Raw genomic sequence first — 21,338 nt, 5'->3', positions numbered from 1 at the left:
AAACAGAGAAGAAAAGTCAAACTCAATAAAATTTCACACAGAACTCAAAAATGTACTGGACAAAATGATTGCCACCTTGTCAAAACTGTAAGAAATAATTGCTTTTCAAGCATGTGATGCTCCTGTAATTTGTATTTAGACACACCTGTGGCAAGTAACACACTTGCAACCAGTTAAAATGGAGAAAAGTCGACTCAGCCTTTGTGTTGTGTGTCACACTGAGCATGGAGAAAAGAAAGAAGTGTAAAAAGTTGTATGTGGATTTGAGAGAAAAAATGTGGAAAAACATGGACAATCTCAAGGCTACAAGTCCATCTCCGGAGATCTTAATGTTCCTGTGTCCACTGTGCACAATATCATCCAGAGGTTTACAGCCCATGGCACTGTTGCTAACATCCCTGGACGTGGACGGAAGAGCAAAACGAAAAATTACAACAAAGGATTGTTGGAATGGTGGGTAAAGAACCCTGATTAACTTCCAAACAAATTCAAGCTGATCTGCAGACACAGGGTACAACAGTGTCAGCTCGCACTATCCATCGCCATCTGAATGAAAAGAACGCTATGGTAGGAGACCCAGGAGGACACCACTGCATAAAAAAGCAAGACTGGAGTTTGCCAAAACTTATGTCACAAAACCACAATCCTTCTGGGAGACCGTACTGTGGACAGATGAGACAAAAGTAGAGCATTTTGGTAAAGGACATCATTGCACTGTGTGCAGAAAGAGAAATGAGGCCTTCAAAAAAAAGAACACAGTCAAACATGGTGGAGGGTCAAAGATGTTTTGGGGTTGCTTTGCTGCTGTTTGCTGCTAACTTCATTTTTACATGCTGTTTGAACATTAATGTGATTAATGTCAAATATACCCTGTAATTGTAAAAATCCATGCAGTGGTTTTTAATTAATCTGTAAAAATAATATCCCCTTTTTCAAATCGAGCTGTTCTCAGATGCCTGTCGGTGTGGCGTCACACCCACAGAGGCCGTTACCACCATAGTTGATTGACATGAATGTCTTACCTGAGATCAGTTGTAACAGTCCATGTTTGGATGCCGGAGCAGTGATGTAAGTTAGACAATAATATCTCCGATTGAGGTGTTGTGTTGCTGGATGTAATAATGAACATTGTGGTCGTCATTTACTCCCGACATCTGAGCTGCTGAAGATGCAGTGGATTATGTTTGTTTGTGAAGGGAATGCGCCTCCCGATCTACATATATCCGTCTATGTTCGCCCGAATCATTCATGATGCAGCTTCACTTACAGCAGAAGTGAGTATAAGGTTTTTTTATGAATCTTTGCGATCGCCTTTCCTAATAATGTGCTAGTTAGCAAGTTTAGCGGCAACATGCGGCTAAAGTAAACAGGCTTGTCTCTCCACAGAGAGAAGAGAGGGGCGGAGTGAGCAGAGCTCATTTGCATTTAAAGCAGCCTCGACCAGAATGAGATGATTTTTGCAGAGCTGATTTTGGCAAGGTAAAAAGGGTGTTGTTTTACACAACCACTGAGAATTTTTAACCAAAGTATATTATAGACTTTTCATTAAGGCCCTAAAGAATCATATCAACTTGTGGAAAATGGGCATCTAAAGACCCCTTTAAAACAACTAGAGAATGTATAGGCCTTTTATATAGAGCTATATAGGAATCTAGTGGCTAATCCGTGGAATTGCAAATGTTTTTCTTTTTTTTTCTTTACTCCCACAAGATCTAATCTGACATTTAAAAAGGGATTTTAAAGCCATTGTCTGTATTGTAACACGAAATACTGCCATAACTAATTGAAACATAATATAAAAATATTAGAAAACTATAATTTTGCAAAATATTGCAAAAATATTATGTGTGTGTGTGTATATATATATATATATATATATATATCATATTAAAAAGTTACATTTCAGGTGTTTGTTCACTTTTGACACAAGTGTGAGTGAAAGTTTAAGTCAACAGTATTCATTATCTCTTGGTAAAATAGCTTTAGTTATTGAGGACAAAGTGCAAATGACCTCCACAATGAAACAAGACCTTTGCCCAAATCCTGTTGTGCACATAGCCTACACATTTGAATCCTCATTCCCCAGATCACACTGCACTTAACCAGAAGCAGATATACTTTACCATGATTTCTGGGACTTTATTTGTGTTTGTACTGCTGTGTGGAGTAGAGGTTGGTCATGCTGGCAAGGTTTTGGTGTTGCCAGGCGAGTACAGCCACTGGCACAACATGCGTGCGATCATTGACGCACTGGTCGATCGTAACCACAGTGTGACGGTTCTGGTCAGTTCTTCGTCACCTACTGTACCACACACACGGAAGGAGCGCTTCGATTTCAACGTGTTTGAAGTCAATACGAAGAAAGAAGAGGCCAGTGCTGTGTGGAATGACTTTATTCATCTCTGGATGAATGACACAGCCAACAAATATGAGACAGTGTTCAACATCTGGCGAGTGATGAACAACTTCATGGCACTCGTTGATGATATATGCAAGGGCATGTTTTACAATGAGGATCTCTTACACACGCTTCGTGAATCTCATTATGACGTGCTTTTTTCTGATCCAATGATGCCATGCACAGACTTGATGGCACACACTTTGAATATCCCGCATGTTCTGTCGCTGCGCTTGACATTTGCTTATACTTTCGAGCGGCTTTGCGGTCAGATGCCTGCACCACCGTCCTACGTTCCTGCGATTGCTATACAGGATCACCTCACCGACCATATGAGCTTCACAGAGCGAGTTGAAAACATGCTTCTCTACATCATACACACGACTATGTTCCGACTGAACATGAAGTTTACATTTGATCCAATTTACACTGAAATATGGGGTAATTATTATTATTTTATTTTTTTAAATTGTGCTGTAGTCTCTTTCTAGATGCTATTTAACCTTTATGGCGCACAAAGTGGTGAAATATAAATATTAAAAAAAAACTTTGTATACATTTTGAAGACATTAATTAGCTTAACTTTATTCAGAAAAATGACATCAAAATTGTGAAGTATAAACTCGCATTCGTCATTTTCTCATCATAATTGGACGCTATAACTCAAATCGTAAGTTTGTACCTCAAAATTCTGATAAAAGAAGTCAGAATTGTGAGATATAAACTCAAAAAAAGTCAGAATATTATACACTTTGTAATTCACAACTGCGAGTTTATATCACACAATTTAGAGAAAAAGTCAGAGCTTAGAGTTGTAAACTGGCAACTGAGAAAAAAAATTGAGAATTGTGAGAGATAAACTAATTGTGAGAAAAAAGTAAGAGGCACAATTGCAAGATGTCAACTTACAACTGCCAGAAAAAAAGTCAGAATTGCAAGATATAAACCTGCAATTCTGACTTTTTTTCTTGCAGTTGTTATTTCTTGCAACTGCAAGGTTTTATCATGCAATTCTGACTTTGTAACTCGCAATTTTGGACTATCCGGCAATACTGAGAAAAAAGGTCAAATTGTAAATTGTAAACTTGCAATTGTAAGAAAAAAGTCAGAATTGTGACTGCTGTAAATAAATCAAAAGAAAGCAAAAAATCTGAATAGTTAACAGGCTGTAAATCAGCAAGTAGCATTATTTTTTTTTTTGCTTATGTCACAGGCAAACCCATAACAATGTGTGAGACCATGGGAAAAGCTGACATCTGGTTGATCAGAACTTACTGGGATTTTGAGTATCCACGTCCATTCATGCCTAATTTTAAATTTGTTGGAGGACTGCACTGCAAACCTGCCAAGCCTCTGTCAAAGGTAATGACTTTTCCATCTATTTTAAAATATGTGCTCTTCTGAAATATTTTTGATGCCTTCACATTTTTGCTTTAAAACATTGCATCAATCCCTGCTTGAATAGATCATGTAACATGTAACTCATGTAGGAAACTCAAAAGCAAAGACCAGGAGACTCTGCTGTATCTTCAGCAGGATTCATAACTAAAGGAGAAGTCCACTTCCAGAACAATAATTTACAGATAATGTACTCACCCCCTTGTCATCCAAGATGTTCATGTCTTTCTTTCTTCAGTTCTAAAGAAATGATGTTTTCTGAGGAAAAAACTTCAGTTGTTTTCTTCATATAGCGAAACGATCGGTCATTTTCATAAAAATAATACCATTTATATACTTTTAATGTCAAACGCTCTTCTTGTCTTCCTCTGCCTGAACTATGTTTTTTTCAGGTTCATGACAGTTAGGGTATGTTGGAAAACTCCCATTACATGTTCTCCCTCAAATTCAAAATCGTCCCATATCGCTGTTTTACTTTTTTTGTTAGACGGCGTTTGAGCTTCCTTGCATGTTCACTTTGCAAAGACTGGGTCGGTACTTCTGCAGCGATGTAGGATGATTTTGAAATGATTTTAGAAGTTGAGGGAGAAAATACGACTGGAGTTTTTCAACATACCCTAACTGTCTTGAGTCAGAATACACAGAGTTCAGGGAGAGAAAGAGAATAAAAAGTATTTAAATTGTATTTTTTTAAATGAAAATAACTGATCGTTTCGCTAGATAAGACCCTAAATAAGAAAAAAATATAAAACTTTTTTTACATCTCTCATGCATTTTAACTGACTTAACTGATTATAGGTCTCTAAAATGCAGCTATATTGAACATGGCACCTGATGACAATTTACTATTTTTTGTTCCATGTCATTTCGCTTTATTTGATGTTTGATTCATCGCGGGTTCCCTCTTATGTCATACTATTCAACACTATTCACTATTCAAAATCGTCGCTTGCAGAGGAAGCTTAAAAATATGTAGATTAAAATGCATTTATATTTAGATTGAGTGAAAGATATAGATTGTACTGCATGTTAGCTTGCTTATTGTGCCCAAGAGCATAATTTATTGAGCCTATATGTCTTAATAACAAGGAACTATGCTTCTAACCACAGGTCGAGAGCTGTAGTTCCAACCATGTACGTCTGTGACGTTGTTTGCGAATGTTCGTTTTAAACTATGGTTTTGGGAAACACCGAATTGTTTAACTACGTTGGTAATGACGGAACTTGCGACCATAGTTGGCTAACAATGCTTTTGGGAAACGCACCCCTGAATGGTTAATAATACACATCTTGATTTGACATCTTCCGCACAGAATAAAACAGGGGGTGCTAAACAGAGATGAGAAAATGTACCCCCAACTGAGAGCTCAAACTGACCTAAATTACATGAGATGGCCTAAAGCCTTGTGAGCACCAGCATGCCTAGACCCATCATCACCACATGTAATAAGCACAACCTGGTCACTGGAACTGTAGACATTTAAATATTCACACATCTTTTGACTCTTAAACTGATGTTGATCATGTTCACTTTGAATCCCCAATACAATGTAGTTCACATCAGCTTTTAAATTTGTAATCCCACACTATGTTGACTTCAAAAGATACCATGGATTTGCTGTGTCATACTTCACGTGGCCCTGGCTGAAATCGCATTCCAGGGTGAGTGGTATTTTGGCTGGGCCCCCTCTGGTCTAGTGCCCTGGGCATGTGCCCAGTAAGCCTATGAGTTTATCCAGCCCACGTGGCACACTTTGAAATTTTTTGCTGAAAAAAGCTTTAAGTCTAATGAAAAGCTGGATTTAGGGGGGAAAACACATCAGGGCAATAAGTTAACACTAAAAAGGGCAGAACCATAAAGAGACATAAGAAAAATTGCTGTTTTCCATCTTATTGGGAAGATCTTAATTGTAAATAATACAATTTCATGATTTTTGACTTTTGTTTTTGATTTTAATGTTTGTATCCCCCAGGATACATTGCCAGTTGGGGTGTATTAAATACACTGAAAACAGAACACTTGTTTATCACTGCTTGTTACAACATGGTTGTAATTCCTGAATGCTTTGGAATACAGACCTTAGGTTGGTCTCTTTTTAAAGAAGATGCATAGCAGATTATTGCTGAAGTGGAAGCATTTGAAAAAAAGAAATTAAAAGAGTTATAAAAGTTTAAGTTTACAATAAAGATAATGTTTTTTTTAAACTTTATATAAAATAAATATTTTTAAAAAATGTTGCACTCTAAAATTGCTATAAAATCAAAGCCATATGTCTAACCAAGTTATGTACCAAATTTGAAGCTGATATCACAAATTGTGGTTCCTGCTGTGAGATTTTGTTTGGGCACTATACGAATAATTAACTCTGTTGAATTGCTTTAATGCAGTTTTCTGTCACAAATCAATCATTCTCTGTCACAGTATCACTTTTATTACAAAACAGTCACCAAATATGGAACCTTGACTGTCAGACCTTTCCAACGATATGTTTTGTTAAGATTACAAAAAGATTTGACTTTCTAAAACACAAGCCACAAAATCACACATAATCACATATTAGTCTATATATGTTTTTATATCTTGATTTATATCCCTAAAAAGGTGACGTATCTCCTGAGATACAAACATTTAGAGACAGATTATAAAAAATTTAAGCATTTAATTCATAACATTTCAGTGTAAACCTAATAAGCTAATGCTGAACAACAGCTTTTTAAACAGGTCCCCTTCAAGACCCCTTCAGCGTGTAAATATATGAACTAGATTTCCCACTGCAGGTGGCCATGCAGGTTTAAATGTATGAATAAAGTCAATATATCTAAATATTCACAACCAACACCCTTTCAACGTGAAACCAAGAAATGAGACCTGCACTTTCCCTGCCTCTCCCCACAGCCTCTCAAATGTTTGTATCCCCCAAGGTATACGTCGCCCCTTTTAGGGTTAACTAAATTTTTGCATTACTTTACTTTTATAATTGTAATGTTTGCAGCTTTTGTGTAATATGTGCTTATTTAGGAACTGGAGGAGTTTGTTCAGAGCTCAGGAGATCATGGCATCGTTGTGTTCTCACTGGGTTCCATGATCAACAAACTGACATTGGAAAGAGCAAACACTATTGCTTCTGCTCTTGGTCAGATCCCACAAAAGGTATGTAAATACCCATAGCTGCCACAGCTCTGGAAATATTTTTTCAGTAATTTTGTCTGTAGGAGGGTATAAGACTGTGTACTTAATGTCTTTAATGAGGTAATAGAGTACTCATTGTGAGTTACAGACAATCCAGCCTAACATTTTTTCATCAATTACTCACTGTCATGTTGTTTCAAGCCCATAACACTTTGTTCATCATCAAAACAAAATTATGTGTTAATAATACACTGACCAAAATTATAAACACAACACTTTTGTTTTTGCCCCCATTTTTCATGTTCTGAACTCAAAGATCTAAGACTTTTTCTATGTACACAAAAGACCTATTTCTCTCAAATATTGTTCACAAATCTGTCTAAATCTGTTAGTGAGCACTTTTCCTTTGCCAAGATAATCCATCCACCTTACAGGTGTGGCATATCAAGATGCTGATTAGACAGCATGATTATTGCACAGGTGTGCCTTAGGCTGGCCACAATAAAAGGCCACTCTAAAATGTGTAGTTTTATTACACAGCACAATGCCACAGATGTCGCAAGTTTTGAAGGAGCATGCAATTGGCAAGTAAATGCTCACATTCAATGGCGTCTGGAGAGGTGTTCTCTTCACGGATGAATCACGGTTTTCACTGTACAGGGCAGATGGTGTATGGCGCCGTGTAGGTGAGCGGTTTGCTGATGTCAGCGGTGTGGATTGAGTGGACCATGGTGGCAGTGGGGTTATGGTATGGGCATGCGTATGTTATGGACAACGATACTGTGATGAGATCCTGAGGCCCATTGTTGTGCCATTCATCCACGACCATCACCTCATGTTGCAGCATGATAATGCACGGCCCCATGTTGCAAGGATCTGTACACAATTCCTGGAAGCTGAAAACATCCCAGTTCTTGCATGGCCAACATACTCACCAGACATGTCACCCATTGAGCATGTTTGGAATGCTCTGGATTGGCGTATATAAGACAGCGTGTTCCAGTTCCTGCCAATATCCAGCACAGCCATTGAAGAGGAGTGAACCAACACTCCACAGGCCACAATCAACAACCTGATCAACTCTATGCGAAGGAGATATGTTGCACTGCGTTAGGCAAATGGTAGTCACACCAGATACTGACTGGTTTTCGTGTGAAATAAAAACCTATATTAATCTACTCTACGTGAAAAGCAATGATGTAGTGTGTTTAAAAGGGTTCACAAGGATAAACTTGCTGCTTAGGTGTTCATATGCTCAGTGTTCTTGTTCAGTGCTTCTCAGTTTTATTCCTGGGGTACCACAGCTCTTCACATTTTGTATGTCTCTCTTATCTGGTGCCCTCCGTTCAGTTCATGGACTTCCGTCCCAACGAGCTTATGATCTGAATCAGGTGCGTTAAATAAGGAAGACATACAAAATGTGCAGAGCAGTGGTATCCCTAAACTGGAATTGAAACCACTTAAAAACCAGTGCTCTTGAGCAACTGTTAATAAATTCCCCATATGTGTATTTGCACAGGTTATTTGGCGTTACAGTGGAAAAACACCAGAAACTCTTGCCCCAAATACAAAACTCTATGACTGGATCCCACAGAATGATTTGCTTGGTAAGTAAAGTTTTGTCACGGGTACTCATTGTACATGAAGAACATTAATTGATGTCTCACTGATACAGACTTTATTATATCTGATAGGTCATCCAAAAACAAAGGCCTTCATTACCCATGGTGGGACAAATGGACTGTATGAGGCTATTTATCATGGTGTCCCAATGGTGGGCTTGCCTCTGTTTGCTGACCAGCCTGATAACCTAATGCACATGAAAACCAAAGGAGCTGCTGTTGTTCTTGATATCAACACAATGCAGCCCAACGACATGGTGGATGCTCTCAAGATGGTCGTAAATAATCCATTGTGAGTTAGTCCTTCATAAATTTGAAATTTGAAAGTTTGTTTCCTTAGTTTAGAAATAACCCTGAATTGTTTTTTTAGTCAGAAGGATAAAAACAGGATGGGAAATGTTTGTGCATCACTACATTTCTATTGGATTTTCAACAAAAAAACATTTCTTTTTGTTTTCTTTTTGGTCAGTGGATTACAACAGCCACCTTCAGTTTTCACTTTAATCCCGATGCCATATAAAATACTCTAGTTCAAAGCATGGCTTGTCACATAATACATTAAAAATATTTGTACTTTTAAAGAGCTTGTCTTGTGTTAAGCAACACTGCCATTTCTTCTCAGGTACAAGGAGAGCATCATGAGACTGTCCAGAATCCATCATGATCAGCCAATGAAGCCTCTGGATCAGGCAGTTTACTGGATCGAATTTGTGATGCGGCATAAAGGAGCTAAACATCTACGAGTTCAGGCACATGAGCTGAGCTGGTATCAGTACCACTGCCTGGATGTAATGGCCTTCTTACTCTCAATTGTTGCACTGATCACATTCCTCTTTATAAAAACATGTTGTTTTCTTTTCCGTAAATGTTTCAGAAAGACTCATCTTGATGGCAAAGCACAAAAGAGTAAAAAAGAGTAAATGCAAAGGTTTGCCATTAATTGACGGTGGTTCATCATCACATATGTCTGATAGACAGTGTGCATTTTGTGTACATTCCAAACTGTATGAATTACATGTAAATGTACATGTAAAAAAAAATTAATAATAATTATCAGATGACACAAAAACATACTCACAAAACACATATTCTTTGCTTAACTGTAAACTTAATGTAGGCTCGAACTGAGGGGTTCATTTACACTCAGTGATGACAATGGTTTTAAACCAGTGGAAACTCTAGTTGGAGAGTCAGGTGTCATTCATTTATTGCACATTATTTGGTTTTTCCAGCATCTTCTGCATATTTTAACACTTTCCAAAAGTGACTGTATGATTTTGAGATCCATCTTTTCACACTAAGAACAATTGAGGGACTCATACATAACTATTACAAAAGGTGAATGCATTTATTGATGCTCAAGAAAGCAACACAATGCATTAATAGCCAGGTGGTGTAAACTCTGAACAGATGATGATGTGTACATTTTTCTTATTTTCTTTATTTTCTTCTCCATTTAATATTGCACTTCAGAAGCTACATAAATATTTACATGTCTCCCAGAAGACAATATAAGTACAATTTACCCTGATCATCCAATTTAAAAAGTTTACACCCCCGGCTCTTAAATGCATTGTGTTGCTTTCTTGAGCATCAGTGAATGTTTTTATCTTTTGTAATAGTTATGTATTCAATGTCCTTCAGTTGTCCTCATTGTGAAAATATTCATTTCAAAATCATACATTCAGTTTTAGAAAGGGTTCAAATATGTAGATGCTGCTGGAAAACCATGTGCAGGAGCTGGAGGATTTTTCTGAAGAACAGCAGGCAGCTGAACCGCTCAGGACAAAGGACTCATGAACAACTATCACAAAACATGTATCATATAGAAAACAACACATAGTATTAAGATTCAAGGGTATGTAAACTTTTGAATGGAGTAATTTTATAAACTCAGTTTATTTTGTCTTGTGGAGTATATAAATATCTGTTATGTGAAATATTCAGGACACAACTAAATAAAAAATAACATGCAATTTTCATGATCCCTCTTATTTTGTTAAAATTATTAATATTTTGCATATTCTGAAAGGGGTATGTAAACTTATGAGCACAATTATATATAGGACATTCCTTCTGTTTGTTTTTGTTAATAAATAATAAAATAAAATAATAATAGACATACATCTACAATGGCTTTATGCACCTCTTTATGTTTTGTTTTGTTTTATTAAAGAGGCACCAACAGGCATGTTTATATGCACATTTTTTTTCTATCAGAATCAATCCAATCTGATTTCAGATGTTAATATGATGTAATGCCAAACCAGCAGAGGGAGCCCTCACCCCAGGACTGCCTGCATGCTCCCTCTGCTGCTTCTACTGCTACTTCCTGTTTGTCACTATTTAAAGACTGACCATGTGCTTCGTACCTTGCAAAGTATTGCCAGTTTCACCTGCCTTACCGAGCGTTTCTGTATTACTTTGTTGGATTACCTGTTGCTGTCTTGCTTTGTCTTTGGATTATTGAGTTTACGGATTACCCCTGTCGGATTGTTTGCTGGATAGGACTGACTTCACGGTATTCGACCCACTGCCTGTGTATTCACTCTGCTGCTTGGTTTACGTTTACATTTTTGGACTGCTTTCCTGGTTATTGACCCTCCGCCTGTTTCTATGTGTATGTTTGCTGTTGTTTACAATAAACTTCTGCAAATGGATTCTACTTCTGCCTCAGCGTCCACGTTACATATAAACACTAAAACTGATTTTGAAATATTAACTACTATATTATTTGATAGTTTCTATATTCTGTAGATTAGACAAATTGATTTAAACCATCAGCTTTGTTTGCCTCAAGGTTAACAGCATCTAGAAAGAAACATATACCCTGTCCAAATACCCACACTTGCGTTCTTATCCTCTTGAGTGCTAGTGCATATGAAGGAAGTAAGTGTGCAAGACTGTTCTAGGTCTTTAAAAGGCCAAACGCACACCAAATCCACACTATCTTAGGCTTAGTGTAAGACTTTATTTTACGGTTTCTTAACTAGTTGCTTATTAGCATGCATCTACTTGCATATGCATATTACTAGAATAGTAGCCATTTATTAGTACTAATTAAGCATATATTAATCCCTAATCCTACCCAAAACTTAACAACTACCTTACTAACTATTAATAAGGAGCAAATTAGGAATTTATTGAGGGAAAAGTCTTAGTTAATAGTGAATAAGTGTTACCTATTCTAAAGTGTTACCAAAATGTTTTGCAGAGATCGTGCGAGAGGTCACAGAAATCTTTCCAATGTAAGTTGGAAGTAACTATTAATAATAATTATTATTAATTATTAGTAATATTATTAATTGTTAAGATATTACATATAATTTGGTAGCGGTAACAGAAAGTGTTGCATGTTTTACTGGTGTTTTATAACATTTGCAACTCATTTTTATCACTTTTTAGAAGCACCACAAATTAAAAAGTGTCATCTGTTACTACTGAACAGACATTTATTAGTTTATTTTAAAATGCAAAGTATTGAAATTGAAATAAACCTCCCTGTAGGCCTAAGTGTGTCCCATCAGGTAATGAAAACTTCTACACACACTTGTGGTATTCATCCTCACTTGAACATTTGGGTCAAATACAGAAATACGTCAATTAAGACCGTTGAAGAAAAAAACACATTACCCAATGTTTCAGTGTAGACCTGATCAAAAGTAAACTTCACGCTCAGCTGGTATATAGCCGTATGTACGATGTAGAGGAGCATGTTTTCAACTCTCTCTGTGAAGCTCATATGATCAGTGAGATGATTTTGCACAGCGACCGCAGGAACGTAGGACGGCGGCGCAGGCATCTGACCGCAAAGCCGCTCCACTACATACACGCATCGAGTGTTGATTCTGATAGAAAAAAAATGTACATATAAACATGCCCGTTGGTGCCCTTTTAATAAAACAAAACAAAAAGAGGTGCATAAAGCCATTGTAGATGTATGTCTACCTGGAATACAGTGTTCATTGTAGAATAGTGCAAGCGACTATAGTGTGTCTCGAAGAAGATCCTGATACATAAATATTCTAGATGTATTGTGGCAGGCCGCCCGAGCTCTCATCAGCGTCGACCTGGAAACCAACAAGGACCAGCTGGAATCACTCTGCACGGACTGAGCCGTCACAGCTGCGCCTCGTTACTGCAACCCATAAAACCCAGCACCTTGAATCGTCAGACGGAGAAGTTCCTACCTTGTATGCAGACGTTAACCTCTCTTTCTCTCTTACCCAGACAGCAGCCTGTGATGGCTCGGCCACACACCCTCACGGACGCCAGCTTTGCACTCACGGTTCACGGGAAGAGGAGGCTTGGAGCACAGCGCACAGCAAGGACGACACGGAGCACCCAGTTTTGAGTTATTTTCACTTTATTGTCAATAAATCCACCCTCCGGGGATTTTTGCACCGCAAAACCTGTTGTGTGATTCTTCTCCCTGCCACACTGGTGGAGAATGCAGGCATAACGAGAAGAATCACCAACCCACCACCCTTGATATCGCTGAAGTTTTTTTTTCTTTTGTGTTTTCCCCACGCAGTTAACGAACATTGGAAAAGAGACGGCGCTCCTTCCCCATCATGGAGGACCTGCTCAAGTGCTTGACAGAGGTCAGTGTACGACAACAACAGATCGTAGAACACATCGCCAGTCGCCAAGGGCAGGTTGAAGACGAGCTCGCCGCTCAGCACGTACCGCTACCTGATCCCCGCATCAAAGCCACCCAGCTGCTTCCCAAGTTGACCGGGGATGATGACATCGAGCTGTATTTACAAATGTTTGAGACAACGGCCGCCCGGGAAAACTGGGATCGGAGCAAGTGGGCGCGGGTGCTGGGACCTCTGCTGACCGGGGAAGCCCAACGTGCATATTTTTCCTTGCCGACAGAACTCGCTGAAGATTATGATGCTTTAAAAAAGGAAATTCTCGGACGTCTCGGTCTATCCCCCATTTCGGCCGCCCAGCTGTTCCACGAGTGGGAATATAAGCCACGCCGCCCAGCCCGCACCCAAGCTGCTGAACTCGCCCGGCTCGCTCGACATTGGTTGCTGGAGGGAGCACCTAATGCTGGTCAGGTAGCAGAGCGTGTGACGATAGACCGTCTGCTCCGAGCTCTTCCCCCGACCACCAGGAGGGCGGTGGGGATGACGAACCCCACTACTGTCGCTGAGCTCGTCGGATCCATCGAGCTGGCGGAGGCGGCGATGCATCGGGATCCCGGGGAGCGAGCGCCGTCTTTTCCCCGGAGGGTGGTACAGGAGCGACGCACGCCGGAGGGTACCCAACACGCAGTACACAGGCCTGCGGCTCCCGGCCCGATAGACGAACTGATGCCCACGGAGGACCCTGCACCCCCAACCCGCACGTGGATTGCTGGCTGTGTCGTGCATCGGGAACCTCCTCGAGGAGCGCCGCGAGTGGAAGTTAAGGTCAACGGGCAGGCAGCTCTAGCACTCCTAGACTCTGGAAGTTCTGTAAGTCTGGTTCAGGCCGCCATATTGCCGCCCTGAAAAGACTCTAAAGTCCACTTACCCATCACGTGCGTGCACGGGGACACTCAAAATGTCCCCGCTCGTCGAGTCACCATCTCCGCCGCGCCGGGGGCGTGGCCGGTTGAAGTCGGTATCTTAAAAGAGCTGCCCGTCCCGGTTCTTCTCGGACGCGACTGGCCCGGGTTTGAACAGCTGCTCCTCACTACCACTCAGCCAGCCAGTCAAGCCGGGAGCCGCCGCGATCGTCGGACCAGGAGGCGTTCACGCCGCCCCGCCCTATTGGCGTCCGACAGCGGGAGAGATGGTGAGTCCCCCTCTCCAAACACTAACGTCTTTCTCAATGTCTTCCAACAGGTGGCGGGAGGGGGCTCCTTCGCGAAAGCTCAGCTGGAAGATGACAGACTTAAACATTGCTGGTCCCAAGTTCGTGTCATCGAGAACCAAGAGCAACAACCAGCGCCCCATCCTCTCCTGCACTTTATCGTGAAAAACGGCCTGTTGTACTGTGTCGCCCAGCAAAGGGGGGAGGTGAAAGAACTCCTCGTGGTACCAAAAGGGAAAGTGGAGATGATTATGGAACTCGCTCACGCTCATCCAATGGCTGGTCACCTTGGGGCTGCAAACACCACCCAGCGCATCCGTGACCATTTTCACTGGCCGGGTCTGGATGGAGATGTGAAACGGTTCTGCCAAGCCTGCCCGATTTGTCAAAAGACCTCCCCACAAGCACCTCCCCCCAGTCCACTCATCTCGCTTCCCATAATAGGGGTACCCTTCGAGCGGATCGGAATGGACCTGGTGGGACCGTTGCCGAAGTCTGCCCGCGGACATGAGCACATCCTGGTGATCGTCGATTACGCCACCCGGTTTCCAGAGGCTGTACCCCTGAGGAAGGCAACGGCAAAGAAACATCGCTAAAGAACTCTTCCTGCTCTGCACTCGAGTCGGCATCCCAGCGGAGATACTGACTGACCAAGGGACTCCCTTCATGTCACGGCTAATGGCTGACCTCTGCCGGCTGTTGCGAGTGAAACAGATCCACACCACGGTCTTCCACCCGCAGACAGATGGGCTCGTTGAACGGTTTAACCAAACGTTGAAGCAAATGTTGAAGCGTGTGGCGGCAGAAGACAGGAAGGTTTGGGACCTAATGCTCCCTTACGTGCTCTTTGGAGTCTGAGAAATTCCCCAAGCCTCCACTGGTTTTACGCTGTTCGAGCTGCTCTTCGGCCGTCAGCCAAGGGGATTGCTGGACGTCGCTCGGGAAGCCTGGGAGCAGCAGCAGTCGGCACCTCTCCGCTCCACGATTGAACATGTGAGAGAAATGAGGCAGCGGATTGAGAGGGTCATGCCATTAGTACGAGAACATCTGACGAAGGCGCAGCAGTCCCAACAGCGGATCTACAACCGGGCGGCCCAGCCTCGAGAGTTCCAGCCCGGGGATAGGGTCATGGTGTTGATCCCCACCTCAGCCTGTAAATTTCTCGCTACCTGGCAAGGGCCCTATTCTGTAATTGAGCTGTAGGTCCGGTCACTTACCGACTGCGCCAGCCTGGTTGACGGCGTGAAGAACAACTATACCACATCAACTTGCTTAAAAAATGGGTGGGGACCCAGGAACAGCTCACCGCCCTAGCCTCGGTTGACCCCGTAGTTGTCGACATGGGGGATCATCTGTCGGCCGCCCAGAAGACCAAGCTGAACCATCTGGTCAGTCAGTTCTCTGATGTGTTCTCTGCGCGTCCCGGGCAGACCAACATCATCAAACACGACATCCGTACGCCACCTGGAGTCATCGTGAGGCAACGTCCCTATCGGGTCCCAGAGGCTCGGAGACAGGCCATCGAGGACGAGATCAGTGAGATGCTCAAGTTAGGGGTAATCGAACCATCTTGCAGCGCCTGGTCCAGCCCCATCGTCATGGTACCAAAACCGGACGGCACCCTCCGGTTCTGTAACGACTTCCGCCGGCTCAGCGAGGTCTCAGAGTTTGATGGGTATCCGATGCCCCGTGTTGACGAGCTGCTCGAACGCCTGGGGAGGGCCCGGTTCATCACAACCCTCGACCTCACCAAAGGATATTGGCAAGTCCCTCTCACCACATCTGCAAAAGAGAAAACAGCCTTCTCCACCCCTAGTGGGCATTGGCAATACCGGACCCTCCCCTTCGGCCTCCACGGGGAGCCCGCCACGTTTCAAAGAATGATGGATATTATTCTACGTCCCCATCAGAGCTATGCTGCTGCTTACCTCGACGACGTAGTCATCCACTCTGAGACCTGGCAGGACCATCTAGAGCGGCTCCGGAGGGTGCTCCTGGACTAACCGCCAACCCCCGGAAATGCCATCTTGCCCTCGCAGAAGCTCAGTACCTGGGGTTCCGGGTTGGAAGAGGGCTGATCCAACCCCAACAAAAGAAGGTCGACGCCGTCTTATCAGCGCCCCGCCCGACAACCAAGACCCAGGTACGAGCCTTTTTGGGGTTGGCGGGATACTATCGCTGTTTTATCCCTAACTTCTCCACCTTAGCATCTCCCCTGACAGACCTGACCAGGAAGGGGCAGCCGGAGAAAGTGGTATGGAATGACGAGCTAGAGAAGACCTTCCAGAGCATTAAGACCGCTCTCACTACCGAACCCGTCCTGAGGGCCCCCGACTTCAACTGCCCCTTCCTGCTACAAACGGACGCCTCGGACACGGGCCTGGGGGCGGTCCTCTCCCAGGTCCGGGATGGTGAAGAACATCCCGTGACCTACATCAGTTGTAAGCTGACCCCGGCAGAGACCCGATATGCTGCGGTGGAAAAGGAAGCCCTAGCCATCAAGTGGGCAGTTCTGGAGCTCCGCTACTATCTGCTAGGACGCCGCTTCACCCTGATTACAGACCACGCTCCGTTACAGTGGATGGCCCGTGCTAAAGACACTAACGCCAGGGTGACGCGGTGGTTCCTGGCGCTCCAGGACTTCAGTTTCACGGTGGAGCATCAGGCTGGAATAGCCCACTCTAACGCCGACAGTCTCTCCAGGTTATGGTCAGCTTACGCAGGTCTGTCAGGGCGCACTCCCCTCCCACCCCTATGTTTCCCGTTATATTGTTATAATTCTCGTTACAGGACCGGCGCGACGCTTGGAGGGGGGAGTGTGGCAGGCCGCCCGAGCTCTCATCAGTGTCGCCCTGGAAACCAACAAGGACCAGCTGGAATCACTCTGCACGGACCGAGCCGTCACAGCTGCGGCTCGTTACTGCAACCCATAAAACCCAGCACCTTGAATTCGTCAGACGGAGAAGTTCCTACCTTGTATGCAGACGCTAACCTCTCTTTCTCTCTTACCCAGACAGCAGCCTGTGACGGCTCGGCCACAAACCCTCACGGACACCAGCTTTGCACTCACGGTTCATGGGAAGAGGAGGCTTGGAGCACAGCGCACAGCAAGGACGACACGGAGCACCCAGTTTTGAGTTATTTTCACTTTATTGTCAATAAATCCACCCTCCGGGGATTTTTGCACCGCAAAACCTGTTGTTTGATTCTTCTCCCCGCCACAGTATACAGATTGGATGGTGAAATTCAGATCTGTTGCATTCAGTCTGTTTGAATGTTCAAAAAAACTAAGCAAAATTTGACCTATACTGTACATCAACTGAGTAGCATTTTTCCTCCATATGTCACAGGAAAACCCACAACAATGTGTGAGATCATGGGAAAAACCGACATCTGGTTGATTAGAACTTACTGGGATTTTGAGTATCCACGTCCACTCCTGCCTAATTTTAAATTTGTTGGAGGACTGCACTGCAAACCCGCCAAACCTCTGCCAAAGGTAATGACTTTGCCATATATATTTTTTAAAAATATATATTGCTATTTATTCATTATATTGTTTTCTGAAATATTCTTGGTGCCTTTTAGTTTTTGCATTAAAACATCCATCACTAATAATTTAAAGTAAAATCCTTACTTGAATAGATCATGCACTCAAAAAATGATTCTACAACACTGTTCAGTTTATTTAAAAAAAAATAATTTTCATTTAACACCATTGTGTTAGGTTTCCCATTTAAACAATTGCATTATGTCAACATTGTGTTGAAACAGTTGTGTTTTGGTTCAACTCAATATTTTCATTTTGAAAGAACGTGATTCAAATAAGTAGGCCAAAAATAACATTTAATGCTTGTTCAATTTACTTAAGTAAATTAAGGTAATCCAACACAATTTTTACAACCACTTAATTCATTTGAGTTGAGAGTACATGAAATATTTTACTTGTGTAACTAGAAAGTGGATTTTCCCTTCCCATCATGCTTTGCACTCGGCTGGATAAGGAGAGTAAATGTTGAAATAAAATTTGTTAATGTGAATGTTTAATGTCTTTCTATGTTTGTATTTAAAACAGTTTCTGGTATGTTTGTGTTTTTGGGAGTTACCATTGTTGTGAAGTGTAGAGCATGTGCTTGGGTTGAGGACCTGCTAACATTAAAATTAAAGTTGTTTTAATTATATAATAAACAACTATTTTGGGCATGCCATGGATGTAACAAAGCCATCTTACGGCTAATGCAACAAGTTGGTTAATGCCTAAATTTAAGTAAAACTTATATATCATTTTTTTGAGTGTAGAAGAATTTCTGCCTACTTATTTGTTTACCAGTTAAATGTTTTAGTTTGAGTTCAACAAACATTAAATAATCACTTCATAAACGTATTAATTTCATTTAAACTATATTTGATCAAATTGACTTGGCACAACTCAATTACATTTAATTGCATGAATTTGTTTCTTATGAGTTGGGGCTACACATATTTATTGGATGAAAATCCTGCCCTCAATTAAATTGAGTTCATCCAATTCATTATTTTTTTGAGTGTGTAACAACTTTATGCAAGTCGGTGTATGTATGGAGAGGGTTGTATATGTCTGATTTGACTCTGGTGACCTCAAAAGATACTACAAATTTGCAGTGTCAGTCCCATTTTGTAAACTGCACAAGATACACTTTGACATGACATTTCTGATGCAAAATCAGTTCATTTTTAGTTTACTAATAAAAAGCTGGATAAAGGAAAAAAATCATATTATGGCAATAATTGGACTTTTGTTGTTCAGTACAGTAGAGCTATGTGATTGATTATTTTGGATCTGTGGAAAAACTTAACGAATATTCTTTACAGTGACATAAATGTCACAGATGAGGACAAGTATAATGAAATAAATGTAATTTAGATGCTTTTTGGATCCAGCTACACTGATATAGTTACACCATCTACCAGCAGGGGCAAAACGGGCCATGCAAACCATCCAAACCATGGTAGTTTGAACGCACCTTGAATTTCATGGTTTTCTGTATCAGGACATATTAAAAAAAGTATCTGGTTCTTGGCAGGTCTTAAAATTTGAAAATAAATTCTCAAATAAACATCATCACATGACATATTACACAGTGTCATTATTTATTTATGAAAAATACAGCCAAGAGGGACAGACCATGTGTGACAAAGTTAGAACACCCTATGAGGTAATTGCCTGTAGATCCACTTTTAGCAGCAATAACTTTATCAGTCTCTCACGTCGTTCACCCTTTTTTTCAACATTGCTCCAGTTTATTGAGGTTTGTGGGCATTTGCTTATGCACAGCTCTCACCACAGCATTTGAGTCAGGATGAGCTCTGGACTTGGACTGGGCTATTGCAACACCTTGCTTCTTTTCTTTTCAGCCATTCTGTTGTAGATTTGCTGGTGTGCTTGGGATCATTGTCCTGTTGCATGACCCAATTTTGGCCCAACTTTAGATGTTGGACAGATGACCTCGCATTTGACTCTAGAATACTTTGATATACAGAGGAGTTCATGGCCAACTCAATGACTGTGAGGTGTCCAGGTCCTGTGGCTACAAAACAAGCCCAAAATGATCAGCCCTCCTCCAGCATGCTTGTCTTTTGGTATGAGGTGTTTGTGCTGATATGATCTTTACGTTTTCACCAAACTTGGCGCTGTGCATTATGGCCAAACATCTCCACTTCGGTCTCGTCTGTTCAAAGGACATTATTCTTGACGACTTGTGTTTTGTTCAAATGCAACTTTGCAGACCTAAACTGTGCTGCAATGTTTGTTTTTTTTTTAGATAGAAGAGGCTTTCTTCTGCCAAGCCTTCTAAACATGCCATTTTTTGTCCCATATTTTACTAATAGCATTGTCATGAACTTTATCACAAACCAGTGGTGCTCTCGCCCACCAGAAGGGGAGGAGCCGACTGCTATGTGTAACCCTGGACCACAAAACCAGTCTTAAGTAGCACAGGTATATTTGTAGCAATAGTCAACAATACATTGTATGGGTCAAAATTATCCATTTTTCTTTTATGCCAAAAATCATTAGGATATTAAGTAAAGACCATGTTCCATGAAGATATTTTGACAATTTCCTACCATAAATGTATCTTAAATGTGAACTTAATTTTTGATTAATAATATGCATTGCTAAGAACTGTTACGAATCTGGTCGGTGTCCTGCGGTCCGCTCACCGCCAGATGTCGCTCTCACCCTGTCACTTCTCTCTGACTGTTGTACTACACCCCGGATTACATTCCCCATCAGCCATTACACTTCATCCGTGCCCAATCAGCGGCGCTATGAAAAAGCCCCGGTCTTTCCCCTTGCAAACCACGGAGTATTGAGTTGTTATTGTTGTATTTCCATTGTTTCCTAGTTTCTGGTTCCTAGTTCCTAGTGTTTAGTTCTATCGCCTGGTCTTCTCGTTCTCGTCTGTCTAGCCGCCTGCCTTTTGAACCCTCGCTCGTGTTTACGGATCTATCCCTTCGCTCAGCCCTCTTTATGGATTATGTTCGCCACGGATCGACCCACGCCTGACTCACGGACTTCTATTGTGCATCGCCCTAATATACCTGCTTGCTATTGTTTTGACCCTGCCTGCCTGACCATGCCTTTGCCTTGTCGATTCAATAAAAGCTCGCAAATGGATCCGCTCGCCTCTCGTCTCGTTCAATGATGGTACAGTCCGGGAGAGTGGAATAATTAGCTATTGCCAGGAATTCACTGATGTGTTGTTCTAGAGAACGCGGACCTTGTTTGAGACGGAATAGAAAGTGTCCATACCTGTGTCTTGTCCGTGAGAAAAGCTGCTGAATCCTTGTTTGGCGGAGTATTCTGTAACGGGATGAACGAGACGAGAAAAATATCCCCTTTTTCAAATCAAGCCATTCTCAGCTTCTTGTCTGTGCGACGTCACATCAACAGATGCCGCTCCCATGATAAGCGACTGCTGAAAACCCATCTCTTTCGACA

General features: G+C 41.9%; 1 protein-coding gene across 6 annotated transcripts in view; it reads left to right on the top strand.

The window, feature by feature from the left end:
* The window catches only part of LOC127165527 (UDP-glucuronosyltransferase 2A1), a 196,047-nt gene that overhangs the window by 148,122 nt on the left and 26,587 nt on the right, over nt 1-21,338 (top strand). The window contains exons 1-6 of one of the 6 annotated variants that reach the window (XM_051110245.1): nt 2,062-2,839; nt 3,612-3,760; nt 6,816-6,947; nt 8,446-8,533; nt 8,621-8,840; nt 9,171-11,213. The exons of 3 other annotated variants lie outside the window; for them this stretch is intronic. In XM_051110245.1, the coding sequence (XP_050966202.1) occupies nt 2,125-2,839; nt 3,612-3,760; nt 6,816-6,947; nt 8,446-8,533; nt 8,621-8,840; nt 9,171-9,468 (1,602 nt within the window). In that variant the 5' untranslated portion in view covers nt 2,062-2,124 and the 3' untranslated portion in view covers nt 9,469-11,213. Of the gene's footprint in view, nt 1-2,061; nt 2,840-3,611; nt 3,761-6,815; nt 6,948-8,445; nt 8,534-8,620; nt 8,841-9,170; nt 11,214-21,338 lie in introns of those variants that run through there. 2 more of the 6 variants (XM_051110249.1, XM_051110248.1) reach the window with 2 other exon arrangements.

Source organism: Labeo rohita, chromosome 5 (assembly GCF_022985175.1).
Source record: "Labeo rohita strain BAU-BD-2019 chromosome 5, IGBB_LRoh.1.0, whole genome shotgun sequence".
NCBI lineage: Eukaryota > Metazoa > Chordata > Actinopteri > Cypriniformes > Cyprinidae > Labeo > Labeo rohita.
The sequence above is the reverse complement of the archived record's forward strand: the minus strand, read 5'-3'. Positions and strand labels throughout refer to the sequence as shown.